The sequence below is a fragment of the Bactrocera neohumeralis genome, chromosome 2 (assembly GCF_024586455.1).
Source record: "Bactrocera neohumeralis isolate Rockhampton chromosome 2, APGP_CSIRO_Bneo_wtdbg2-racon-allhic-juicebox.fasta_v2, whole genome shotgun sequence".
Classification (NCBI taxonomy): Eukaryota; Metazoa; Arthropoda; class Insecta; order Diptera; family Tephritidae; genus Bactrocera; species Bactrocera neohumeralis.
In genome coordinates, this window is record NC_065919.1 from 32172950 (window position 1) to 32200097 (window position 27148).

At 34.6% G+C, this 27148-nt stretch overlaps 4 protein-coding genes and 1 long non-coding RNA gene across 9 annotated transcripts in view; 2 read left to right on the plus strand and 3 right to left on the minus strand.

The window, feature by feature from the left end:
- LOC126763362 (uncharacterized) overlaps positions 1-18564 on the plus strand; it is a 31962-nt gene extending 13398 nt beyond the window's left edge. For both annotated transcript variants that reach the window (XM_050480795.1, XM_050480806.1), the window contains exon 9: positions 17606-18564. In XM_050480795.1, coding sequence (XP_050336752.1) covers positions 17606-17974 — 369 coding nt within the window. In that variant the 3' untranslated portion in view covers positions 17975-18564. The remainder of the gene's footprint in view (positions 1-17605) is intronic.
- Positions 1234-2933, minus strand: LOC126764144 (jerky protein homolog-like). The gene is made up of 2 exons (XM_050481945.1): positions 2146-2933; positions 1234-2085 (listed from the first exon to the last, which is right to left on the minus strand). Exons 1-2 carry the CDS (start codon positions 2728-2730, stop codon positions 1621-1623), a joined length of 1050 nt encoding a protein of 349 aa, XP_050337902.1. The 5' UTR covers positions 2731-2933; the 3' UTR covers positions 1234-1620.
- Positions 18565-19847: 1283 nt separating the features above from the next.
- Positions 19848-21000, minus strand: LOC126764120 (general transcription factor IIF subunit 2). Its single transcript, XM_050481922.1, has 2 exons — positions 20307-21000; positions 19848-20228 (listed from the first exon to the last, which is right to left on the minus strand). The coding sequence occupies exons 1-2, from the start codon at positions 20829-20831 to the stop codon at positions 19932-19934; spliced, it is 822 nt and encodes a 273-aa protein (XP_050337879.1). The 5' UTR covers positions 20832-21000; the 3' UTR covers positions 19848-19931.
- Positions 21001-21494: 494 nt separating this feature from the next.
- Positions 21495-23604, plus strand: LOC126763699 (alpha-1,2-mannosyltransferase ALG9). 4 transcript variants are annotated; one of them, XM_050481452.1, is made up of 5 exons: positions 21495-21638; positions 21690-22058; positions 22125-22192; positions 22256-22602; positions 22662-23604. In XM_050481452.1, the coding sequence occupies exons 1-5, from the start codon at positions 21520-21522 to the stop codon at positions 23529-23531; spliced, it is 1773 nt and encodes a 590-aa protein (XP_050337409.1). In that variant the 5' UTR covers positions 21495-21519; the 3' UTR covers positions 23532-23604. The 4 variants fall into 4 exon arrangements, with proteins under 4 accessions (XP_050337409.1, XP_050337401.1, XP_050337417.1 ...); XM_050481444.1 differs by having other exon boundaries at positions 22125-22602; XM_050481460.1 differs by having other exon boundaries at positions 21496-21638; positions 21710-22058; positions 22125-22602.
- Positions 23489-26982, minus strand: LOC126764481 (uncharacterized). The gene is made up of 2 exons (XR_007668010.1): positions 24868-26982; positions 23489-24762 (listed from the first exon to the last, which is right to left on the minus strand). It is a non-coding gene; the product is annotated as an uncharacterized LOC126764481 (long non-coding RNA).
- Between the last annotated feature and the right edge of the window lie 166 nt (positions 26983-27148).

The following is a 27148-nucleotide window of genomic DNA, read 5'->3' on the forward strand; positions in this document are numbered from 1 at the left end:
TTTAAATGTTATTTAAATATATTTAGAGTGTAGCAAACGACTTGCGCTTCCAGGTAGCTTCCTAGAACTTTATTGTCTATAGAATTCAGAAAAAAAATTCAAGGATATCGTATCGAAAAGGACGAAAAAAGGATATTATAATATTACACCTTAGTGCACCAATGGTGCTTGGCTAGAAAATATATGAACTTTGGTATGTTTCTATCACTTCGCACGGTTGATTTATCTGTTTTCATGTTCGTTACATGTCCAAATTGGTTTGTGTGTTTATCTAGGTCAAATACTTTAGCCGCTAGAGCGTTTTGAAGGTTAAGAAAAATGTAATTTTTCTCAAATTGGGACATGGTGAAAACCCATTTTTATTGCCACGCCCCCGGTGGGGGCGAATTATACATTTCCTGAAAGCTCTTTAAATTACCTAACCGGTGCAATTTATTTGACCCACCTAGGTTAAATACTTTAGCCATAGAGCGTTTTAAAAGGTTAAGAAAAAATGTAATTTTTCTCAAAATGTTACATTTTTTGTGAACGCTATTGCCACGCCAAGCGTGAACAAGGCAGTCAATTTAATTTCCACCAAATCGAGAGGTAAGAAATTTCCAAAATGTATCTATGTATATTGTAGATATATGAGCGTAAATACAACACGTATTTCCATACAAATGTATGTAAACACCACTTGGCCTAGCCAAGCACCATTGGTCTCGACTAAGTGTATCAGACCGTTGGTCTCGACCAGGGTTAAAAGACAGCGGCTACGCTGGCTAGGTCATGTTGTCCGGATGGACGAAAACACAGAGGAAGAGGAAGATCTCCACTCCGTTGGAAGGACCAAGTGGAGAAGGACCTGGCTTCGCTTGGAATATCCAATTGGCGCCACCTTGCAAAAAGAAGAAAAGACTGGCGCGCTGTTGTTAACTCGGCTATAATCGCGTAAGCGGTGTCTACGCTAATTAAGAAGAATAAGAACGCATCAATTCGGATTTCGTGCGAAACATGGCACAATAGAGCAAGTAAATATAATTACAGTAGACGCTCGGAAATTAGAACCACTTTGTTTTTGGGGTAGTTCTAATTTCCGAAATGTTCTAATTTCTGGACGGTTTTTTTTTAACGTGAATAATAAAACTAAGAGTTAAGCCACTTCCAAAAACTATATAAAAACATTTTTTTTATTTCTTTTCTTATTTTTTTTTTAAACATAACAATTCAGTTCATTACATAACAATTATTAAAAAAAAAAACAACTAAAAATTTCAGAAATTAATTAAAAACTCAGGATAAGGGCTCAGTTCAAAATTAATTTTTGTTTGACATATAATCAGTAATATTTGTTTGTTTTTTTGGTTTCTTTAAATCCGATATAACAATATCGTTACGGAGGGCCAAAAGATTGGTCATGTGCTTACTGGAAGACAATTCACTCTTGTTGCACCAATTTTTTAAATTGTTAACGCTTTCAATAGCTATAACATTTGAAATAACTGGTGTGTCATCAACAACATCGTCTTCACTGCTATCAGAAAACTCATCATCGCTACTTAGGTCATCACCAGTTCGGTCTTCAAACTCATCTTCATTCCATTTCTCGTTGCAGCAATACACATGAAACTGTTTGGATCAATTTCTGCTAAAAGATTGATTTACTTGGAGAGATTCATTGCAGTCCTCATTTTTGTTAAGCAACTCTGCTAGTGGCACATCATCATCGCTGTCGTATTGGTCAGAGTCCCAATTTAGCAACTTTGACCAAGAATTCCTCATCACTTTTGGAGTTATCTCATCCCAAGCTTGTTTCAGAAATATTATTGCCTTTCGGATGGAATGGGATTTCAACAGACTATTCAGTGCACCACCTTCAGCTATTATTTCAGCAAGTAACTTACTTCTGTAAACAAGTTTTGTTAACTTTATGGGATTTTGATCCATTGGTTGCACAGCTGCTGTCACATTTGGCGGCAAGAAATATGCAACTATGTTGCCATCTTTGCTTTGAAGATGCTCAATCGGTGCATGCGCGGAGCAGTTATCGATAAGCAAAAGAGCCTTCGGAGGCAAGTTATTTTTTTGAGAAAACTGGATGACCTGTAAACAAAAAAATATTTTAAAATTAAAGAAATTAAAAGCAAAATTATTTCCTCTTACTTCATTAATAAATATCTTGTGAAACCAATCGTGAAAGATCCGAGACGTCATCCAAGCATTTTTGGAAAAGTTGTAATGAAGTGGATTTTTAAAACCTTTGAAGCTCCTGGGATTTTTAGCTTTTCCAATAACTAAGGGCACTAATTTGTGAGACCCATCAGCATTTGAACCAAGTAAAATTGAAATTCGTTCTTTTTGAATTTTGTATCCAGGCGCACTTTTTTCACAAGCAGAGACATATGTTTTATCTGGTAGGCAACGATAAAATAATCCGGTTTCGTCCACATTATATAATTGCGACTCTATTAACCCCATCTCAGTGACTTTTGCACGGAATCTGTGAATAAATGGAGTGATGGAGGCAATATCACTAGAAAGAATCTCGCCACCAATTTTTAAAAAACGAATGCCGTGTCGCTTTTTAAATTTAGTAAACCATCCATCGCTTGCTCGGAATGCTTTTATATTTTTATGGGGGTATTCTTCACCAAAAATTTGTTTAGCTTTTTCTTTTAATATTGTTGCTGTCAATGTACACTTCCTTTCGCGTTGTTTTAAAAACCACTCATAAAGACGACTTTCCATTTTCGGATATTCGGCACTATGCACAGTTTTATTTGATGCTTCCTGATAAGTGTTGGAAACAGCATTTAATATAGATGACCTATTTGACTTGATATAGCTGATGGCAGATTTGCTCACGTTGAAATCTAGCGCTAGACGATTCCCTTGAACACCTTTGTCCAGCTTTTCTAATATCTTTACTTTGGTTTCCAAAGATAAAGTGTTTTTTTACGTTTATTTGACATTTTTGGTAAGTTATTTTTAGTTTTCGGTAGAGTCTCGCAAAATATGTCCACGCGTATCAAATTTCACATACGAATGACAAAAACACCAAAAATATGGCAAAACAAAAACTAAAATATAACTTGGGGATTCCCCTTTCTATTTTACATTTGTTCAGTAATATAAAAACCAAGAATGGGAATTCCCCTGTGTTAAAAATGAAAAAAAATTCTCAGAAATTAGGAAAATAAGGCAAAACAAAAACTAAAATATAACTTGAGGATTCCCCTTTCTATTTTACATTTGTTCAGTAAAATAAAAATCAAGAATGGGAATTCCCTTGTGTTAAAAATGAAAAAAAAGCTCTCAGAAATTAGAACCTCAAGTTCTAATTTCAGAGCGGTCAATGCAAACAAAAAATGGTTGTGTTTAAAATAAAAAAAAAATGCTCAGAAATTAGAACTTCAAGTTCTAATTTCAGAGCGTCCAATGCATTAAAAACTCTGGTTCTAATTTCTGGATGTTCTAATTTCTGAGAGTTCTAATTTGTGAGCGTCTACTGTACTAACGAAATAAGGAAAGCATTTGAGCACAAGGAGTACTGTTCAGCAATATTTCTAGATGTAGCTCAGGCGTTTGATAAGGTGTGGTATGAGGGCTTTTATATAAGATTAAAAAAAATTCGACCTTTAGAATTATATAAAACATTGGAGTCTTATTTAAATAATAGACAATTTAGGGTGAAAGTAGGAGATTTCATATCTGATGAACGACAGATAAGGGTTGGTGTATCACAGGGCACTGTTTTAGGCCCAACTCTATACATCATAATGGGTTGTCAAAAAAGTCTTGAGGTACTTTTATTGAATTTTTTTTTTTTATTGAAATTGAAATGAATTTTTGATGACTCATGCCCAGCTCATGACCGATGCTACGGCTGCTACTATGCCGGTCTCTTTCGACCAATTCTGGGATTTTATCGCAATTTTCGACGACAGGCCTTCCGGAGCGTGGCGCATCTTGGACCACCTCTACACCAGAACGAAAACGTTGAAACCAAAGTTGTGCGGTGGAAATGGAAACTGTATCGGGTCCATAAACTGCACAAATTTTATTGGCGGCTTGAGATGCATTTTTGCCTTTATCGTAGTAGTACTGTAAAATATGCCGTATTTTCTCTTTGTTTTGCTCCATGTTTGCGACGCTATAACTCACGAACGACTTAAAAGAAACGACAATCAATCAAACACGTGTTAGCGCGTGAAATGAGCTTTCCAAAAAGGTATAGCATGACCCGATGCGACGAATAAAAATAGAACTACGCGCTTTCAGCGCCAACTAGCGAAAATACCGCAATACTTTTTTGACAACCCATTATAGCAGATCTTCCAACAGCGAACAATGTATTAACTTCAACTTTTGCGGACGACACAGCTATAGTGAGCCGTAACAATGACCACATTTTAGCATCGAGAATATTAGGGGAGCATTTAAGTTCTCTCGAAGAATGGCTGGCGAACTGACATATAAATGTGAATGAACAGAAGTGTAAGCATGTTACATTTTCGCTTAGACCAAAAATGTGCCCGGCAGTAAAAATAAACAACATTTTAGTACCCCAAGCGAACGAAGTAACATATCTTGGTATTCACCTAGATAAAAGGCTCACATGGAGAAAACACTTCTCTAGCAAAATAACATGTATGAAGATTAAATAAAAACTCTAAACTTAGCCTACAACAAAGTGATTTTATATACTTGTAATGCGGTAATAAAGACGATTTGGATGTATGGCATTTAACTGTGGGGTACGACCTGTGCAACTAATATTGATATAATACAAAGGTTCCAATCGAAAATGCTTAGAACAATCACGTGTTCACCATGGTATATGCGTAATGAGAATATCCATAAAGACCTTGGTATTCCTATGGTAAAGAAAGAAGTAGAAGATAGCAGAATTAAATAAATATCTAAACTGCGAGATTACCCAAACCCTTTGGCTAATACTACTTTGGTACATTCCTGCGATCAAACTCGCCTAAAAAGAAGAAATATGCCTGCGTACTAAAGGGCAACGTATTACCAAAACAGCTCAATCACTTGCTTGAGCTTGTCTAGTTTTTTTTTTTGAATAGATTTAAGATTTTATAACTTATTGTTAGGCTTTAAAAAAAGCAGATCCAATAAATAAAATAATATTGAAAAAAAAACATCCATAAAACTTTTTTCAGTGTATAGTATGTTTGAATTTTTGTTTCATCAATGTTACCTTTTTTCAAAAACACAATATGAAAATTGTTTGTGCATATTAAATTGCTTATTTTAGAGACAAGCGCATTTGAGCTACACTCACGCAAATAGATTGGATGGGGTTAGGCTTAGGAAATGTAAAATAGTTGAAGATATGTAGAAATATAATAAATAAGTAAGAAAGAGCGAAATAAAAAGTTCAGATGTAAAAAACACTTTTTACTTTCGCAATTTACAAATATGAAAGCCTGAATTTCAGGTGTTGCAAAATTTTGAATTAAAAAATATTGCGTAGGAACTCAGCATTCATTATTGGACGAATTCGTGAATAAATTAGTCACAAATTTAGTTTCTTATTAACTAATAATCGTTGTTGCAGCGAAAAAAAAAACATTCCCAAAGTAATTTCGAAAAAATGTGCCTAGTTGACCGTCTTTGTCCGGATAACAATCCGGGTCCTTTCCGGTTATTTAGACCCGATTGTCGTGGGAACGGACTTATATAGGTCGTAGAGTCACTTAGTTTTATTACTACATTTTCATTCTTGCCTGAAATATTTTTTTTAAAGAATCCTAATTATCAAAAATGAGATATATGTGTAGGCTCAACTAAATGCGCTAAATTTAATGTATTGGATACATGAGGAAAAGTGAACCAAATAATCGGAAGTAATTTTGTCAGGGATATGAGGTTTAGACCAAGGTTAAGACCATTGGAATCATATTTAAAACATCTTGTGCTACTTTTAGGTATATAAAGTAAAAGGTGCTCCTTGACTTTTGTCAAGGTCATTGGCAGCATCTGGGTCTTGAAAAGCTATGGTATGATTTCGACTATTGTGAAATCGCGCGCATTAAATGGAAGAAACTTTGTGTGCGTTATTTTATTTCGATAACATCATTCTTCTTCGTCTTTCCTGGCGTAGACACCGCTTACGCGGTTATAGCCGAGTTAACAACATAGCGCCAGTCGGTTCTTCTTTTTGCAAGGTGGCGCCAATTAGAGATCCCAAGCGAAGCCAGGTCCTTCTCCATCTGGCCCGGCGGGTACTTTCCGCCGAATACTTTCAGAACTGGAGTGTTTTCGTCCGTTCGGACAACGTGACCTAGCCAGCGTAGTCGTATACCTCATCGTTCCATCGAATGCGGTATTCGCCATGACCAATACAAAGGACCTTAAATCTTCCGCAGAACCTTTCTCTCCAAAACTCGGTGCGTCGACTCATCAGATGTTGTCATCGTCCGTGTCTCTGTACCATATAGCAGGACGGAAATAATGAGTGACTTATAGAATTTAGTTTTCGTTCGTCGAGAGAGGACTTTATTTCTCAATTGCCTACTCAGTCCGAGGTAGCACCTGTTGGCAAGAGTTATTCTGCGTTAGATTTCGATGCAGACATTGTTGTTGGTGTTGATGCTGGTTCCAAGATAGATGAAATTGTCTACGACTTCAAAGTTATGACGGTCTCAACTGACGTGAGAGCCAAGTCGCGAGTGCGAAACAGTCGTCGTCTGATGAAAAAAATATGTCGTTGCCCTCGTTCACTACCAGACCCATCTGCTTCGCTTTCTTATCCAGTCTGGAGAAATCAGAACTAACGGCGCGGAAGTTGAGGCCAATGATATCAATATCAGCCTACAGCAGTACATTCTTATAAAATATTGTACCTGCTCGATTGAATTCTGCTGCTCGATTTATTTATATATTATTCAGACATCGCGGCATAAAGGTAGCTCCTTTTTGTGCTGTCGACAGCAGTTTTGAAATCGACGAAAAGATGGTGTGTGTCGATTCTCTTTTCACAGATCTTTTCCAAGATTTGGCGCATGGTGAATATCTGGTCAGTTGTAGATTTTCCAGTCCTAAAGCCACACTGATAAGGTCCAATTAGTTTGTTGACGGTGTCACACAATACGTTCGATAGAACCTTGTATACGATGTTGAGGAGACTTATCCAAGGTAATTGACCCAGATTGTGGGGTCTACCTTTTTGTGGATTGGCCGAAGCACACTTCAAATTCAATCGCTGAGCATGCTTTCGATTCTCCAAAGAAGCTGATGCATGCTCCTTATCCGTTCTTCACGGCGAGTTTGAATAGCTCGGCCGGCAATCCATCGGTACCCGCCGCTTTGTTGTTCTTCAGACGGGTAATTGCTTTCTTCATGGTCGGTTATGGAACGTCTGCTCCATCGTCATCGATTTGGGAATCGGGTTCGCCGTCTATTGGTGTTATACTTTCACTGCCATTCAGTAGGCTGGAGAAGTTTTCCTTTATAATTTTAGTATGCTCTGGGCATCAGTCACTAGATCACCTCCCATTCCCAAGTGAATGGCAATCAGAGAACTTTCCTCACTTTCGTGAACTTCTACACGTCACTCCATCCGTCATAGCTCCCAATTATAAAATCTAAATTGAAAGTATCATATGGTATAAAAATAGTGATATGTACATATATGGAAAGTAAGCGTGACATATGGATACAAATATAATATATGCACAAAATTTTCTTGAATTTGTTGAGTAGTTCCAGTGGTATGGGATTTCACACAAATGTGGGCGGGGTCACGCCCTTTGTCCAATCTTTAGGCCGAATCTTATGAAATAGTGGTTTGTCAAATATGTCTTGTTCCAAATAACAGTTTTGTATCTTACAATGTGACTAAGTTATAGACCATTATAAATTTTCGATTAATGGCGGCTTACGGATGTGGCAATGTGAAATAGGACAATGCCCATCTACAATACTTTCTCAGGATATAATATAAATTAAACAAATTAAATTGGCATCACTCCCTTTTAATGATCTCCTAGTTCCCAAATGCCTAATATAATATATTATATTTCGAACTTCGGGTGACGTTTGCCGTTTTTCGGCCGACATTTAATCACGAGATTTAGACTTGATTTATCAAGTATTCTCCATTTAAAAATGGCATTTGTTAATCTCGTTACCGAGAAGACTTAAAGCTAATCCACGCAAAATCTCCTGTGCGACTCTGATTTTGCGACATCTGTTCTCCAATGAGGGAAAAGTTTTCACATTTTCACAGCTTTATATTGCAACTAGTGAATTCCGTTCCGCCCTTCCGTAGGTACAACGTAGTTGTTGTTGTTCTCTCTTGATCACATTTGAGCAATGTTGCCAATGCTCAATTTGTATACACGATTTTGCACACATCTAGGTTTTCAGTTATTGTCACTACGGAAGAGCGGAATGGAATTCAAAACACACAAAGATGTAAACAAACATACTTATATGTAACAAGTAAGAAATGGCGTGTTCTATTCTTAAAGTGTTGTCTTCTACATAGGCAAAATTTAAACATTTTCTACCCCAGGGTAATGGATATTGTCATATAATGAGGCAACATTTTGTCGAGAAAAGAATGCGCTATAAGTAATTTAAATATACATACAGTGAATCAATAAAGTTTATATAACACATGTATCTGAACATTTGAACAAAATAATTTAAATTTTAAATGTGTTTAAATCGGCTGTTAATAGCAGCAATATCAATTTCCAATAGGATAACGACCCAAAATACACATCGTATCTTGTACGTGAAGGGTTTTTATGGAATTGAAAATAACTCCATATGCCCCGCAATCAAAACGCATTAATCCTTTTCAACATATCTGGAAATCTATCTTATTGGAAAACCGTATTCGAAAACATAGAATTTTATCAAAAGAGTGCTTAAAAACTGCCTTATGGACTTAGTGGGTCAAAATATCCGGAAACGATACCAGAAATTGAGTGGGGAACATGCGTCGACATCTGAGGGCAATAATTGCATCAAAATGAAGGCAAAAAAAAATTAGTAAATGCACTTAAAACTATTGTAATTACTTTTGATTTATATAAATAAATAACACTAGTTTACAGTATTGAACTTTTTGTCTGTTGCCGCGAATTCTGCGATTGATATTGTTCACTTATTACTTGGTTTTGTCAAATCTACCCTCAAAAATTTTTGAGCAGCTCGAGTTACTTTGTTTTTGTTTTTATCATATTAGCATATGTGACCTGGTCTACGAAAATGGAGCTAACGTGCGAAAACTAGTTTTCTGGGAAACAGCTGTTACAAATAAACAACTCGAGCCATAACCGCCGAAAAAATGTATCCCACAAACTCGAAATTTTACAGGGGAAGGTTTTTTTTTAAATTAAATCAGTTTGAATAAAGCCATTATTTTAAAATTTATAATGTAAATATTTTTTTGTGTAATATATTTAATTTTAATAATTTTAAATAGATATTTGCATCATAACGGTTGTTTTTGTGGGATACATTTTTTTTGCTTTCCTTCTGGCAACCTATTATTAAAAAAGTGTGTGGGTTACACAAAAAAATTATTTTAAGGAAGTGACTTCCCGTTTTTTTTTATTTAATTTTTTTACTTAGTCCTTAAAATTAAATTACATTTGATTTAAAAAAAAAAAAATGCATACATTTCTTAGTATATTCGATAAAACAAAAATATAGTAATGCAAATCATATATTTAAAGTTTTCTGTTAACAAAGTAATGTTATTCATATTAAAATCTTGTAAACTTGAATAACGATAGATAAAAATATATAAAGAACGCTAAATACTATCTTCCTGGTCGGTTTCAGGTAGCAAATCTTTAACAGATCCATCCCATTTTAAATTTAAATACTCGTGTTGGAATTTTACGGGTATAGTTTTTCTATCGCAAAGCGTTTTCAAATCCTTATAGTTAGCAGAAGAAATGTTTAATATATGATCATATAATTGAGTAGGTCTCTCACAAACTATTTGGGAGTTTCGTCTGGATCGTGGAATTGAATCTAGATCATAATTTATGGTTTCAGATTCATCAAAGTAGCCATATTTAAGAGTAATATTTGAAATTTTTTTTTCCAATGTAACAGAGCATAATTTTGTAAATTTAATTTTCACTGCATTTGGAAGTAACGCCTATGAAAATGTCTTCCAGTCTTTAAAATCACTGTTAGTTAATTCAATACAATTATATTTTCTTGGGTTAGTTCTTGCATTTGATATTATGGTGCACCACTCACTTGGAGCTCAAATAGTCCTATTCCGAATAAACGATTCAATTGTACTATGTATCGAATCAATAGGCATCATGGTGTGTCCAGGCAATAAGTATGTGATTTTTATATTAGTCACAAAATTAGAATTTTCAACAAAATAGGTTAATGTCGCAAGCATAGCTATGTTTTTGTTCTGTCCTGCGCAGCTATCACAATAAAGATGGACTATCGACTGGGGGTTTCTTTCTTCGACTAATTTAAGGTATTGGAAAACAGTTGTGCAAATTTCATTACACCTCGTGTACCATCCTTTTCTCCCCATAAAAAACCAAACCCATCTCTTGTACCACTCTCATAAAAACATTCATTGTAGAATGAATATTTTCTAGAATAGAACAAAATAACACTTTTTCCATAGGCAGTATTTAAGACCTTTTGCAAGTCGAAACTTGTACATAAATAAGCCGGATTCTCTTTGCATAGCTTTTGGTCCTCAAAAAATATTTGCTTACATTTCTCTGTCCTTTAGATGAATTTGATACTCTTCTGATGAATGCAATTGCTTTTTGGATTTTGTGTCTCAATTAATGTAATTCTCGCATAAGATACATTTATCTTTTTTAGGTAAATGAAAGCCTAAATTGAAACTGTTTTTAAAAATATTACGGAATACTCTTAACGATAACTGACTACTTACTTTATTAATAGTTTTCAAATGTTCTACATAATGCTGATATACAGTTTTTATGTTTCGAAATTCTTGAGGTAGACATAATTTTGTACTTTTATTCCTGCAATAATGTGAAGGAACCGCTGGTAATTCTTCTATAAAGGATTTTACTAGCGATATGCTTGCTTCCTCAGATTTGTTGTGTGCAGTTGGCTTTTTCATATTTTCAAGGCAAGTTTTATACGAACTTCTATTTTTTATTACGGATATTAAAATCGTTTGTGAAATGTTCAACGTTTTCAATAAAAATTTTTGACAAGCTTTAAAACTGCTATTATTGATATTGATAAAATAATTAAAGCTGAACTTTTTTCAGTCACTTTCTCCATATCGCCTTTTAATATCGACTTGTTTAACACAAGAACACATCTTTCTGTCTAATTTTGTTGCCGATTCCCCAAAAATGTTCATTTATTCTCACTCTTTCATCTTCAGAAATTTTATCATGACACGAATTTGGACATTTTTTCTTTAACCCTAGAAGGTCATCGCTATTTTTATAACGTAGAGGTCATCCCTCGTCGATTCGACGACGGCATTACTCAAAGTCCTTAATATGTTATCCTACCTATCAAAACCTACTAAAATCAATATATTCACATTACCTGGTTTATATATCTTCTAAATAAAACAATATTAAACAGTTTTTCTTAAATCTTTTATTAAATAAATAAAATTTTCACAGCTCTGATTCATTCGGCTTTTGTACAAAATACAAACTAAGAAACTTAAAAAAACTGAACAATTTAATAACATATTTTCACTGAATGGTATTTTTTCATAAAGATAATACTATTAACTGAAAACATAAAATACTTTACGGAATGAAAGTTCTCATTTTGTACAAGAGGCACAAAGTTCTATTTTATGCTCCCCACAAAGACTTTTTTTACATTTTGCACAAAATGATTTCGTCATCCGTCTCTTAGCAGGCGGACAAATTGCGCAAATCTTTCTCTTTTTTGTTAATTTTTTTGGGCGGTTAGTATCTGTGGCATTTTCATCAAAAGAAACAAAACTTTCAATATTTGATCGCAACGACGTAGACAATGCTGGTACTTCAAGTCTGTTTGTCAAATTACTTTGAATAAGGGCAGAATGCAATTTTTTCATAAAAGCAGGACGACTGAGAGGTATTTTATTTGTTTGAAATACGTTGTGTGAATAAATAATGTAGCTGTTAATCAAAGCCATGTTTAATATACCAAAAAATTGACACATTGGCCATCGGTTGGTTTTGCGTGAACAGCTCATGACACTACACATTTGGTCAAAGGTATCAACGCCTCCTTTCGTTTTGTTGTAAAATTCGATCATTTAGGGTTTATTTGATTTGGGGTTTACTGCTCCTTCCTCATTACAGGATGATAATAAATATATTACCTTACTCGGCTTCGGCTTATATGATAGGAGCGTCAGCTCATTATCATAGCAAAACATTGACGTATTACACTTACGACCTTTCACATTTTTCATTTCACTCGGAATTTCTCGCTTATTAGAACGTAGAGTTCCAACCATTGTCAGCTTATATGGTTCGCATAACAGTGATTTAGCAAGAGGAATCGAACTAAACCAGTTGTCCATTGAACAATTTCTTCCACGATCTCTGGTGTAATGAACATTTGGAAGCATTTCAGTGGGTCTGTTATATTTTTGCAGTGGCGTGTTGGTCCTCGAGCTTTATGTACAAAATTTAGACCATAACGATAAGATTTTCCCTTTTTTGTTGACCACTTATGTTTATTTTTCCCCCGTAAAATAGATGTATTAAAATTAATTATATTTGACTTGGCTCTCAATAAATGTAAAGGTATGTTATCTTCATCTGGGTCAGTTGATTCTTCTGAAGAACTTGCATCCCCTAAGCTTTCGTTTTCTGCATCAGATTCTAGTTCGCTGTTGTCTAACTCATCGTCAGTTCTTTCTTCTGAAGAACTTGCATGCCCTAACTCATCGTCTAATCCATTCTCGTCGTCACTCATTGCAAGAAATTTTTCAAGTTCTTCGTCAGTATAAATTTTGATGCCACTCATCTTGTATTACAACTGTACAAACCAAACAGATAAATAAACAAGAAAAATAACTTCGGAACGAAAAACTCACACAAAGTTCATCGTTCGTCTTTTCGACTACGCCTGTTTACAAAATAGATACTTACACAGATCGAACGAAGCCAACCAACTGCAAACATGAACAGCTCAACAGCGACTAACGCTGTAAAAAAAGAGGCACTGTACAAACAATGGAACAGTGCCATAACGGTTGGCAAAACACTCGAATTTTTTTTCTTAACTTTTTGCAGCCTTTTAGGTATTCTCTTTTGCTTTCTGTAGCCCCTTTTCCCAACACACGTTTCCTCCTCGACTTCTTTTAAACTTTCCTAACCATTTAAATCAACGAAAGATTCATCTGAATCGCTATACGGTACCAGGGAGAGCTGTAAAAATATACAATAATTGAAAACAAAAACATATTTTGCAAAAAAAAAAAAAAAACAAATTTATACCTTCGACATATTGTTCTAAAGCTTTATCTTTAATTAAAGTCTCAAAAAATTGTGTTTTTTTCCCCTTGTGTTTCATTTATTTTAAAAGAGAATTTAATTGTATCCCACACAAGCGTTCAAAGAAAATGTAAACAAGTCACCATATGCATTTACATTAAAATTGTTTTTGTTATAAAATCATAACGGTTTAATCTACAGCCATGAAATTTTGAAAGATGATACAAATGATATTGAACTATCGATTTCGATAACAAACCAAAAATCGATTATGGTGTGGGATACATTATTTTGGCGGTAATGGCTCGAACTCATCTTCCATCCGAATCAACTAAAAAGTGAAAATGACACCTAAGCCCCCTTTCCGTAGGCCAGGTCACATATATATTAAACGAAAACAGGCGTATTTTACTGTGTTAAGATTAGTTTCTCAAGTTTTTGCGTCATGAGTAGTTCAAGAAGACGTTGTTTAATTAAACCAGATCATTTTTGCTACATATGCGGAGAATATGTGTTTAAAAATTGTAGAAAAGTTATATCACAGTTGGTGAAAAATACCTATTTTGAGTATTTTGGGGTGCTCTTGGATAAAAATAAGAGTTTTTGGACTTCCAATTGTGTTTGTAAATCTTGTGTAGAATATTTAAGATTATGAAAAGTGGTAAAAGAAGTGCCTTTAAATTTGGAACACCGACTATTTGGCGAGAACCACGAAATCATCTCGTAGACTGTTATTTTTGTAGTGTGAACATAAACGGTTTAAACACTAAAAATCGAGCTAAATGGCAGTACCCAAGTACTAGTTGTGTTCAACGTCCAGTGCAGCGTTCACCTAACTCTTCAGAGCCTAAAAATATATCTGAACCATTAGAGCAAGACATTGAAGGACCAAGCTCATCACAAAATGATGCTGATTTTGAAGGTATGTCTAATGAGCCAAAACGCTTTACCCAAAATGAGTTGAATGATCTTGAAAGAGATTTAAATCTTTCTAAACAAGCTTCAGAATTGTTAGCATCAAGACTAAAAGAAAAAAAAACTTGCTAACCTCGGATACTAAAATAAGTTTTTATAGTGAAAGAGATGCAGAATTACGGCGTTATTTTTCCGAAGAAAACGGCATTACCTTTTGTTCAGATATCAAAAACTTGTTGATAGAAATGGGCTTGAAGCGATACGAACCAAACGACTGGCGTTTATTCATTGACAGCTCAAAACGTAGCCTTAAATGTATTCTATTACATAATGGAAATAAATACGCTAAGGTACCTATTGCCCACAGTACAAAGTTAAATGAGGAATATTGTAAAATACAAAGACCATGATTGGCAAATTTGTGTCAATTTAAAAATGGTCAACATTCTTCTCGGTCAACAAAGTGGTTATACCAAGTGTCCCTGTTTTATATGTCTTTGGGACAGTAGAGCTAAACAAGAGCATTGAGTGAGAAAAAACTGGCCTTTGAGAGAAAAAATGGAGCCTGGAAAGCACAATATAGTCCACAATTCATTAGTAGCTCGTAACAAAATTATCCTTCCACCATTACATATAAAACTGGGCATCATGAAACAGTTTGTAAAATCACAAGATAAAGATAGGAACTGCTTTTCTTACATTTGCCAAAAATTTTTTCAGCTCACTGTGGAAAAGATTAAAGCCGGAATCTTTGATGGCCCCCAAATTAGGCAACTTACGAAAGATACTCAATTTAGAAATTCTATGACTGAGTCAGAACTAAAGGCTTGGACAGCATTCGTATCTGTGATGCACAATTTTCTCGGAAATAAAAAATCTGAAAATTATATTGAACTTGTAGAAGACCTTGTGCTACAATTAAAAAATATGGGATGCAATATGAGTATAAAACTCCACTTCCTCCTCCATAGTCACCTAGAGAGGTTTCCGGAAGATTTAGCAGATATGAGCGAAGAGCAGGGAGAGCGTATGCATCAAGACTTACGCGTCATGGAAGAGCGCTATCAGGGTTTCTAGGATACAAATACGATGTCTGACTATTGTTGGTCTCTAATACGTCATTTTCCAAAGTCTACACATCGGAGAAGAGATTTAAAACGAAGTTTTTTAGAACTTAATGATTAATTATTTTTCTTAATAAATACATGTTTTTTTCTGTGTAATATCTACATAGCTAAAACTCTGAAACTAGAGCTGATAAAAATATTTAAATTATATTTTTGGAAATAGCATATTATATGTAGTCAGCAACAGCTAAAATTTCTTCAGTAACAAATGTACTGTAAGCTAGTGTAATCATTAGTGTATGTAAACTTTTTTGATATAAAACGTATTCACTTCACAGTCCACTTAAGTGAATCCAATTACTGTGGCACAGCCACTTTTAAATAAACAAACACAGGATTAAACTGCGCATCGCTTTCCAAGGTCCAGCAGCTCAAGCTTAATTATAAATCAAAAGTAACAATAAGCGATTTTGGGCGATCCCATTTAGGCGATCTCGCTCACTTAACATAATCAAATAACGAATAGCCAGTATAGTTAAGATTCTATTGTCAATCAAAAAGTAGCCTTAAGCCGAATCCACAAAAATAAAGACGTGCACTCGCATTTCAGTGTTTGTGTTAAATTTATTCGGGATTTGTGCATTGTCCTTAGTCAATACGACGGGACATTTATTCGACTCATTTTACTATATATGTAACTTATACACTGACCAACAAATTCGGCATAAAATTTGTTAGAAAAACGAAAATCATTATACGTAGTATATGGGAGTTGGGGTAGTGTCGACTCGATTTTATCTATTAACTTATATCATGCCACAAACTAAAAAAATGTTCCCTTGGTTTCATTAAGGTACATCTCATACAATCACCAAACATATGGAGCAAAGTTAGCCGGATGTTCGAAAATTCGAGTAATAGTTATATGAGGCTGTATCTATTTTAAGCACAAAGGTGCACTGCTCATAGCAAAACATGTTCTGTAATTTTCATTGAGATAACACACATTTTGACCGATCGAAAATCTTTATATTAGGTATATGTGGGCTCAGGAAATTATTAATCCGATTTAACCCATTTTTGATACACAGAATAACTATTGTCATGAAAGGATTCTCTTGAATTTATATTGTATATGTGACACATTGAACGATATTGGGTTGACCAATTTTTGACCATAAGGTGGCGTTCTTTAAATGAATTATTAGTGCAAAATTGTATTCCGTTATATTAATTATTTCTTGGTTTATGTACTGGAAAGTGAAAGAATCAAATGGAATTTAATATGTTATATGGGAACTTGCAAAATCGGTCGGTCGGGTCCCGAGATATGTGACTTTACCAAAAACCATAAAGCCCTCTTATGCCATATCGGAGATAAAGTTTAATGTCTCTGGCGTAATTAGTTATTCATTTACTGCGCTTTTAGTAGATTTGAACAGTACCGATATATGGGGAGTAAGCTGGGTTATCTTCCGATTTCATCCATTTTTATACTGTCGCTAGAGGTTCTTATAATATTTGCGCCGAACAAATTTGGGTTGTTGTATCTTTAGTATTTTAGGTTTCAGTAAACTTATTAGAGGTTGGCGCGACTTTTCAAAATTTTTTGCCCACAGGTTCCCCTTGCTACTGCGATCCCCTGTGCCAAATTACGGTTCTATATCTGAATTTGGTGCTTAGTTATGTCACTTTATAGGTTTTCGCTTAATGGCGTTTTGTGGGCGTGGCAGTGGTCCAATTACGCCCATCTACAAACTCCAGCTTGCACGGCCGGATAGACAGACAGTCACCCAGATTTCAACATTTCTCGTCATCCTGATCATTTATATACATATGTATATATAACCCTATATCTATTTCGCTTAGTTTTAGGTGATATATACAACCCTTAGATGAACAAAACTATTATACTCTGAAGCAAGATTATAAAAAGCAATGCATCTGAATTCACCTGTCCAAATAAAATAAAAATGTATATTAAGAATTATTAAGCATGTTTTTTTGAGTTTTTAACAATAATTATTTTACACCCACACCAGAGATATTTCAACAAACAAGACAGTTTTTTATGCTATATTTATTCAACATAATTTAAAATTGCTAAATTTGTATATCTCCTAATATCTATTTTTAATTTTTTTAATATTGTTCTTTCTCTATATTATATTACAGGCAAATCAAAATAACATAAAAATCGATGTGTTCGAAAAATGTTCTGAAAAGCCTTCAGCATGGAGCGATATAAATTTGAATTTGTTAAACACAAAGCGTCATACTGTAGCCATTGAAGATAATATTGGAATAATTTACTCAAAAAAATCGAGTAAGAGTAACATATCGAGCCATAATTTAAAACAACCATTTGTTGTTATATCTGGAGGCCAATGTAATGCAAGGATGAATGAAAATGGCACAGTTAGCAATGATATGGTGGAAGTTGACTTAAATGTTGTCCGACCCTTGAAACAAATTGAGAAACAGCCAAATATTAATGATGATTATGATTCCGGTATCTTCTCAGCAGAAGAGTGTTCTTCATGACACCTGAATAAGTCTGATTCACCTTTACTGGCTACTGTGTAGCGCTAGTGTTACTGTTCCATTGATTAATTCGAATATCCTAAAGTATTTGGTTCTTAAAAACGCAATAACAAAATATTTTCTTTTCAACAAAAATAGTTCTTACTTTAGTTATAAACAATTGTACTCTACATTCTGTAGTACAAATGTGCAATAAATTTGAGTTTAACATATAGTATATTGTATATAAGTGTAACAAATAAGTATGACATTTAAAATGTTAAAAACATATTTTTCTGTATGAAAGGTATATTTTTACTAATGCAAAATATCTGAACTTGCAGCAACCTTACTTTTTTTATATAATTTGTTTCAAAAAATAATCTTCAAACCCTTTTTTTGTTTTCATATTTCACTCAATTATTTTGTATTATATATTTTTGGCAATATATTAAATTCGATAAATGCAATTAAAAACATTGTACCTGAATCCTCAAATAAAATTGAGGGAGGTAGGGTTAGTAATAAGGCAGGATATTTTTATAAAAGCTGACCAACTAAATATTGATTATATTATATGTATTAAAAAAAATTGCACTTCAATCTAATAACTGTATAATTTTAATAACAGATGGGCTCTAGAATAAAATCTTACAAATATTGTTTAGCATACTTGTGAAATCATATATGTATATATATGGTATACACTTTGTAGATATACATATATACATATAATACGTAGAAACTACAATAAGTTTTTGATATACACAAACAGTTATAAAGTAGTGCTATTGAGTTAATTAAAACATGATGCAAGATAAAGTAGAAAATAGTCTCTGACAAAAAGAAGCGTTTTATTTTATGTTGTCTCAACATTATCCGTTAAGGATTCTTGGACGCATTCAGTCTATCCATTAATGTTCTAAAAAGGGGAAATTAAATTCGTTACGCTACCATGAGCACTGTACATTTCTTCCTTTTTATTATGGTATAAAATTTCTTCACTTATAACGTTATATACTTAGATGAGATTGTTTATTTAGAGAGAAATAAATATAAATAATTATTCCACTTATACATACATATATATGTATGTAAAGCACTGGCTGATAAGGCCTTTGGCTTAATTAATTTTTATATATTAAATTATTACTAGATTAGTTTAAAATTCAAATTTTTGTTGACAACATATATAAAATTGTCCTTCAAATAGTTTTGAGGAGTGCCGTCTATTCGCTCCGGTTACGTAACCTCAATATACACAATATAGGTCTGGAAACGCCAGCGAGGGTGTTGATATTGGTGACCGCAGGAGCATACTTTCACCCGAGTCTGTTGTGCCTAAATAAGTTACAAGAATATTACAGTTGTATGGTCCTACCTAAGCTTTGCTTGTTGTTGACTCGGGTTCGTAATAAACTCAACTGGGTTGTACCGAGTCGATCTGCCGACCTGGTCATAATGAGATCATACCATCTAAGTAATTTCTCCCCATAACAAAATTGAAATAAATATTATATTTCCGATATACATATTTAATTTCTTTGCGGTTATTGCTGTGTTGTGCGACAAGAAACGTTCTCTGAATTCATAATTTTGAGAAACTCTGTTGAGCTGTGCTTGGTCGATTAAAAATCCGAGTCCCACCGTGTACGTAGACTCTACTCTTAGGTGAACGGCTTTTTACGATTTATCCCTCATTTAACAAAGTTTTCACTATATACGTCGAATTTCCACTTAGCTTTTCTGCATTTCAGTTAAAGGAGTAAAATGCACGCTATGGAGCTGTAAATTAACATTCACATTAATAAATTCAAATCGTTCATGGCGCACATTTCGCCGTTATTCTTATCAAATTTGATATATTGTTATCAAATTAACACAACACAATTGATAGTGATGTTTACATATATGGAAAATCTCTTTTTATTAAAAAATATCAATTAAATTTTTTGACTTTAAAATAATATATTTTTATCTACTCCGAATCACTGTCAGTTGGAGACTTTTCATCATCCTTTTTATCTTCAGTCTTATAGTGGCGGTATTCTTTCTTCAATTCCCACATATTTTTATGTGGGTTTTTCATATTGTAATCACACACCTCTTTAAGGATTTCTTTAAGGTAACCGATAGGCTGTTTTGTAATCTTTACCAAATCTTTAATATTATAGTATTGATGTTTTTCAAAAGCATTAAAAAGCATATCCATGACTGAATTTTTATCATCGCGAGCTTTTTTACCTTCCGCCTTCTTTCTCTCACGATACTCGATCTGTAATATAAGATATATATTTTTAACTTATATACTCATTATAATTTTGCTTAATATATCTATCATCAGATTGCGTACATTATGAGCATGGTCTTTAACTGGTTTGAAGTTCTGCACTATTTTATCTATTGGCTGAACCTTGCGCTGAGGTACCGATGCTTTCCGTATAGATTCAAGTTTTAATTGCATATAACAATTATCTGCAATTGGGCGGCATTCCAACTTCTGCACAATACGCCCTTCCATGTACAGTTTTTCCGATTCAGTAGCAGATTGCGCCTCTTTATCCTTTCCATTATTTACATTATTTGATTCAGGTGGCATAACATGGGAAAATACCCCTAAAGTTTGTTTGGTTACAACCGAAACATCTAATATATGTTCTGTAGGAATTTTTTCCTCTGGATCCAGATTTACAACTGCTTGTGTTAATGATAAAGACACTTGAGCCTTTTGTCCTGGGGTTTTAGTAATTCGTAATTTCCCAACATCCATATTTGATGGAGCTTTTGACCACTTCTGTGCTATGTATTTCGGTACTTTAACCAACCATACACCACGACCTGCATTTGACAAATCCAATTCCCTGTCGTCTTTGGACATTTTATTGAAATTTACTTATGTGCTATATTATTTAAAATCACTATTTTGATGCAATAAATTTCTATTAAACTAATATAGATATAATTATTTTTCTATAAGTTAATAACTTTACTTTGGTATCGCTTAATGTGATTTATAAGTGAAACAAAAATTGTGTACGAAACTAAATATATCAGCTGGTTTTTGCAGGTTTGCATACACAAACATTTAAAATGGTCCTATTTTCTTATGCCCCGGTTAGACAGCATACAAAATGTTGCAATAGATTCGAGGTTAGTTTGTTCAATCTTTTGAATAATTTATAATTCATGGAAACCTTATATAACCAAGTATTGGATACAAATATTGTTTGCAGAATATTTCATATTGTTTTTTAAATATAATTGCATTCTAACCTAACTACTTACCAAGTTTTATTTATGTAATTTTTTTATACTGACTGAACAACTTAACTGGTAACACAATTGTTTAGAATTTCTTTACTTTGAACAAAACATATTGAAGAGAGAATAACATCTATTTACTCCTTATGAATATATTATAAAATACTATTAAGAATTCAATAATGAACACTATAGCTGTACGAGTACTACCCCTTCTTCTTTCGGACAGAAAAACAGATATGTTAGTTTATTAAAAATACACCCTGTTATTTTGTCAGATGAATTTTATATCGTATTAACTAGTCATGGCCCCACCGGCTGCACGGCTGCGATATAACGCAAATAAATCCGATAATGGAGTTGTTCTTACAAAAAAGCCACCTAAAAAACTTCACAACAACCAGAGAAAAGAAACTAAAAAAAGGTATATCAGTTTTTGAAAACAGATAGCTTTATATATATGACTTACTTACAGTGCCAATGGGTTTAAAATAGGAACTCCTGTGATTGCAGATGCAAAGACTTCTATGATACCGAGCGTTGAAACAGCTTTTAAGACGTTAATTAGCGCAAGATTATGCAGTGCTATTTGGGCATATATAGCTGATTGCGATGAGACGTTTAATTATTGGGAACCACTACATTACATCATTAAGGGACATGGATTGCAAACATGGGAATATAGTCCTGAGTTTGCTTTACGTTCTTATACGTATCTACTAGTACAAGGAGTACCAGGCTGGATATATCACAAATTATTTAATCCAAGTCCCATACTTATCTTTTATATGATACGATGTATGTTAGGATTTGGGTGCGCTGTTATGGAACGTTTCATGTACAAGTAAGATTAATTTGTTTTTACGCAGAAATGTAACCGTTGAAAATTGTAAAACTTCAATGAATTTAGGTCTATTTGTCAAGAATTCGGTATACATATAGGACGATTATGGCTGATATTTCAACTTTTTAGTGTGGGCATGTTTGTATCTAGCACCGCATTGCTCCCATCTTCCTTCTCAATGTACTTTGGTTGTGCAGCTCTTGCCGCTTGGTGGCAACTGAACTATAGCCTTGCAATATTTTTCATTGCCATTTCTACACTTCTTGGTTGGCCTTTTGGAGGTTTGATAGGACTACCTATAGCTGCGGATATACTTTGGAGGAAACAATTGTGGAAAACATTTTTAACATGGACGGTCATTAGTGCAATTACCATCGGTATACCGATGGTTATTATTGACAGCACCTATTACAGGAAATTAGTTATAGCTCCTATAAATCTTGTGATTTATAACGTTTTCACCAGCCATGGACCGAACATTTTTGGCACTGAACCATTAAAATATTATTTAATTAACGGATTTTTGAACTTTAACATCGTCTGGGTAAGTGGTGTGAAAAGCTAACTCCAAGTATATTATGTAATATAAAATAACTATTTCAGCTTTTTTGCCTTGTTACTCCGATAGCACTGGTAATTGATCACTTTGTGGTGCCAGCAAAGCACAAATCAACACTTAATTTCCCACGATATTTGTCATTGGCACCACTTTATCTATGGCTCTTGGTGTTTTTTCCACAACCCCACAAAGAAGAACGTTTCCTTTTTCCAATTTATCCCATGATCACATTATGCGGCGCAATTACTGTGGATGTGTTTCAACGTCTTTTTTATCGGATAAAATATTTAATATTAAACAGTAAAATAGCGGTGGGTTCCCATTATTTGGATCACACTATGTTTATAGCTATTTCTGTAATGCTTTTAAGTACGATATTGGGTTTGTCGAGAGTTTTTTCTTTATATAGAAACTATCATGCACCGATGGACATCTTTATGGAATTAAATCAGTTTGCGACTTCACAGGAATATCGAAGTGATAAAATATATAATGTTTGCATTGGAAAAGACTGGCATCGTTATCCCGGAAGTTTCTTTCTGCCACCGAATAATTTCCGTTTACGCTTTTTAAAATCAGAGTTTCGAGGCATGCTACCATTTTACTATGCTGATGGTGAAAATGCTACACATGTATTACATCCATATTTTAATGACAAGAATAAGGAAGACGAAAGATCTTATTTTAATTACAATAATTGCGACTTTCTAGTCTATTTTGATGAAGGAAAATATACAGACCTGGAACCTAATTACTCTAAACTTTTCAAAGAGTGGACGACATACAAAACTCTACCTTTTCTTATACAAGAAAGTTCTCATAAACTCTTCAGAGCATTTTATATACCATTCCTTACAGATAGCTATACGACTTATGGCGATTTTAATTTATTAAAGCGTAAAAGACTAACGTAATTAATTGTTTACTTATTTTCACATCTATAAAAATTTACATAAGTTAATAAAGTCTATAACATATATACATACATTTATAAAAGTTGATCGAATGTCATGGACAGCTATTTAAAGCGATATTTTAAATCAAAATAATTTCGAATACTGCTTGCGATTACACCCTAGGAACTGAGCTTTGAGAGAGAGGAAGCGTAAAAATTAAAAAATTTATATTCTTCAACAAAAGGCATGCACGTTTCCTAAGGAAGGACATCAAGATACATCATGATATTGAATAGAGGATACCGTTCCCACGACGATCGGGTCTACGTAACCGGAACGAACCTGGATTTTTATGCGGCCAAGGACTATCAACATTGCAGAATTCTTGAAATACAACAACAACATCCTGTAAGATAGCGGCTTATATTAGCCTCGCATCAGATCATCTGCCATAACTATCTCCAGACCTACAGACTTTATTTCTATAGAAAACTGCACCTTTGTTAACATTAACAAAGCTGACTGTTGGCTTGACAGAATTTGCCGAGAACACCTTCTAATTCTGCTGTTACCATTTGCTTTATCTTGGCTGGAAGAATCACTAGCCTCCGTCCCAATTTTTCAGCCGAAGCAGTAGTTTTAGAAATTATCATCGCTCAAGGAATCTCAATTCGTAGAATCACCAATTGTTAATCAGCATAAGCGGAATGAGAAGAACTTGTAACCTCCTCACCGGTGTGAGTAAACTCTGGATTTCTCTCAAAGTATTGTTCAATCCGAACAGACAGTAGCCGGCAGTTTACACTGCAACCGATTAGGCTAGAAGCCGTGTTACTCGGCGGCTCGGTAAAATTCCGAAAGACTGCGCGATACTTACTTTCAACGATTAGGAGGTCCACAGTGTCATCAGTAAGGTGTAATTTAGATGGAAGTAAAATATCTAACCAAGATCCTAAACCTGTCTTTAACCATACCATCAACATAGTTCGTCGCCTACTTCAAAAAACACCCTATGAGAGGACGATCCTAGAAATGTTGGACTTGTCTAAAGTGTTTGACAACGACACAACTCTACTTGAAGACATCGAACTATCTGCGTTCCTTCCTGGTCTGAAGATCATAAACTAACTAACAACTCTAAGATTTTAAATGTTAAAACACGACTGTACTCTTTCAATCTGCAGACGACCGCGATTATTTCGAAAGTACATAGACACAATAAAATCCTATAGTCGATAGCAGGCAGCACCTGAAGAAAAGAGAAAGAAACGTTGGCGACTTAGAAGACAATCGACCAGTCGGTCATAAACTACATGGCAACGATATGGTCACCTGGATGTGTTGAAACGCATACCTACTAGAAAAATGCACTCGTATACCTCCAGATGTAATCCGTCAATCAACTGCGTAGTTAGGTCTGCATATTTTGGGTTAAGGGACATAATACGCTCCTCACCAAGCAGTTTCTGTGATATGTTTTCACAGAAATTATCCCTGCAGTCGTCTGCATTAAGAGGAGCCGTCTCATCTTACACCCTTCTCCTTACGGGCCATTTCCGTGAAAACAGCACGATTTCTGATCCTTTCGTTATATAACTTCGATGACAGCCAACATAAAGACCAAAATTTTTACATTGTGCACTTTCGGAATTTTAACTTCATCAAAAAAAGTGTTGAGGTCTATACTATATTCCTTCTTCTCGTTGGTGAATAAATTCGCTAAGAATTTAGTAGGGGTGAGTTTTAGACAACTTGCCCATGGCATCGATTCCAGTGCCCGACGTCAATGTCGTAAAATCATCAAATCATTAGCGTACGAAGTAACGGAAATCCACCCTATGATGTAGAAGGAAGTTTCGTTATATAGAAATTAAACAGTAGCGGAGAGAGGGCATCACCCTACGGAATCTCTCCTTAATTCTTCTTCCCTTAGCATTTTGAAGTCAAAATAGTACGGATGATTTACAATCGCTCAGGTATTTCATATTTCTTCTTTTCAACCCTGAAGGAATTTTTTCAGGATTTTGGCCTTTTCATTACTTCCTAGTAGCGTTATGTGATTGACAGTGTCAAAAGCTTTTGACAAGGTCAACTATGAAGTAGCCTACTAATAGTGCCCATACACGAGCACACAAGTGCGTTCGATCGGTATGAATTCGTTTGCCCATACACGACACACAAATCCATTTTGCGTTCGTTTTTCACAGAGTTAACATGTGCGACAGGCAAGCGGAACATTTCTTGGAATTTATTTCTAATGTAGCATTTTTATCTATTTCATTGTATTTCGTTAATAAGTTATTCCAACTTTTTTTTTCTTACACTATGTACATATATGTATGAGCGCTTAGGCAAAAAGCGAAAACTTTGAAGAGTGATTTCTCGGTTTTTCATTTTTACGATTATTCTTAATTGGCGGGCAGGATAGAAAAAAAACTAAACGTCGTATGGAATTAGGGCAAAGTTTACTAGAAGATAAATTCATAAAAAATATGATTCTCTTTGAATTTTTTGTTTCCAATAGAAATTGCGACCTGCATCCTGCCCGCCTGCTAAAAATGCACATGCGAGATGCATCGGGCAATTGCTTCCCAAAGGCAGAATATCAAAGATTTCGTATCCAAAAAATTTGTGAAAGATGTTCAAATATATAACTATAAAGCCTAGAAATTTCGCTTGAATCAATTATTTCTTTCCCTCCCAAAAAAATCCTCAAAAAAATCGATTTTTTGAAGCCTCGAAAGCAGGTTCTCCCCTTAACACTTGCCATTTTCCGCGATCTTCACTGTTCGGCGACATGAGAGAAATGAGATTTTGTGCGCCGACAACGCCATACACGATAAACATGTTCGCGACCCGATCGTAAAAAATCAAACAATTTCGCGAAAATGGATCGGTACGCGAACAAGCCCATACACGATAAACCGCAAGCGCACACATACCGATCGAACGCACTTGTGTGCTCGTGTATGGGCGCTTTAAGGCTACTATGTCGGTCCTCTCTCCGCACTTTAATTAAGGTCATGAGTTATCTAAGCCTTTATGATGCTTTTGATGACACGATGAACCCCCTCCTCGGTGAGAGCAAGTGGTGCACAATTGTTTGGCGTTTCGTGTAGCCGTCAGGAAAGTAACACGTATTTCTCAATTCTCGTCGAAGGGCGCAATATGAATTGTCGGCTAAAGTAGCTCGTGCGCGGAGACGCGACCATTGAATTGGATTTTTTTTTGGTTTGGGCAGGAATTTAACAGTAAGTAGTCTATCACTGTTGCTGTATGTTACACGGAATAGACAAGCGTTTTAAGGCCTGACAGATCTTAAGATGACTACATCCAATGCATGTAATGCACGTAACAGAGGTGCAATTTGGATGGAGACTTTTAATCCATATGCAGTAGAAAAACTCCTCCAAGCCCGGTATGGACTAAATGCCAGCACGGACCAGGACGATATAGAGCAGCTCGGCTGCTAGAAGTTACTCTAGCGGTAAAAAAAAAAAACAATTTTTCATTTACCGATATAAACAGGGTTAGATCTTCGAAGTATCCCTTGGACGAATCCGTGTCCAAGACCTTTACAGCTATTTGCAATTAATGATTTTAATTTCTTTACACAATTTATTCGCGATTTGTAC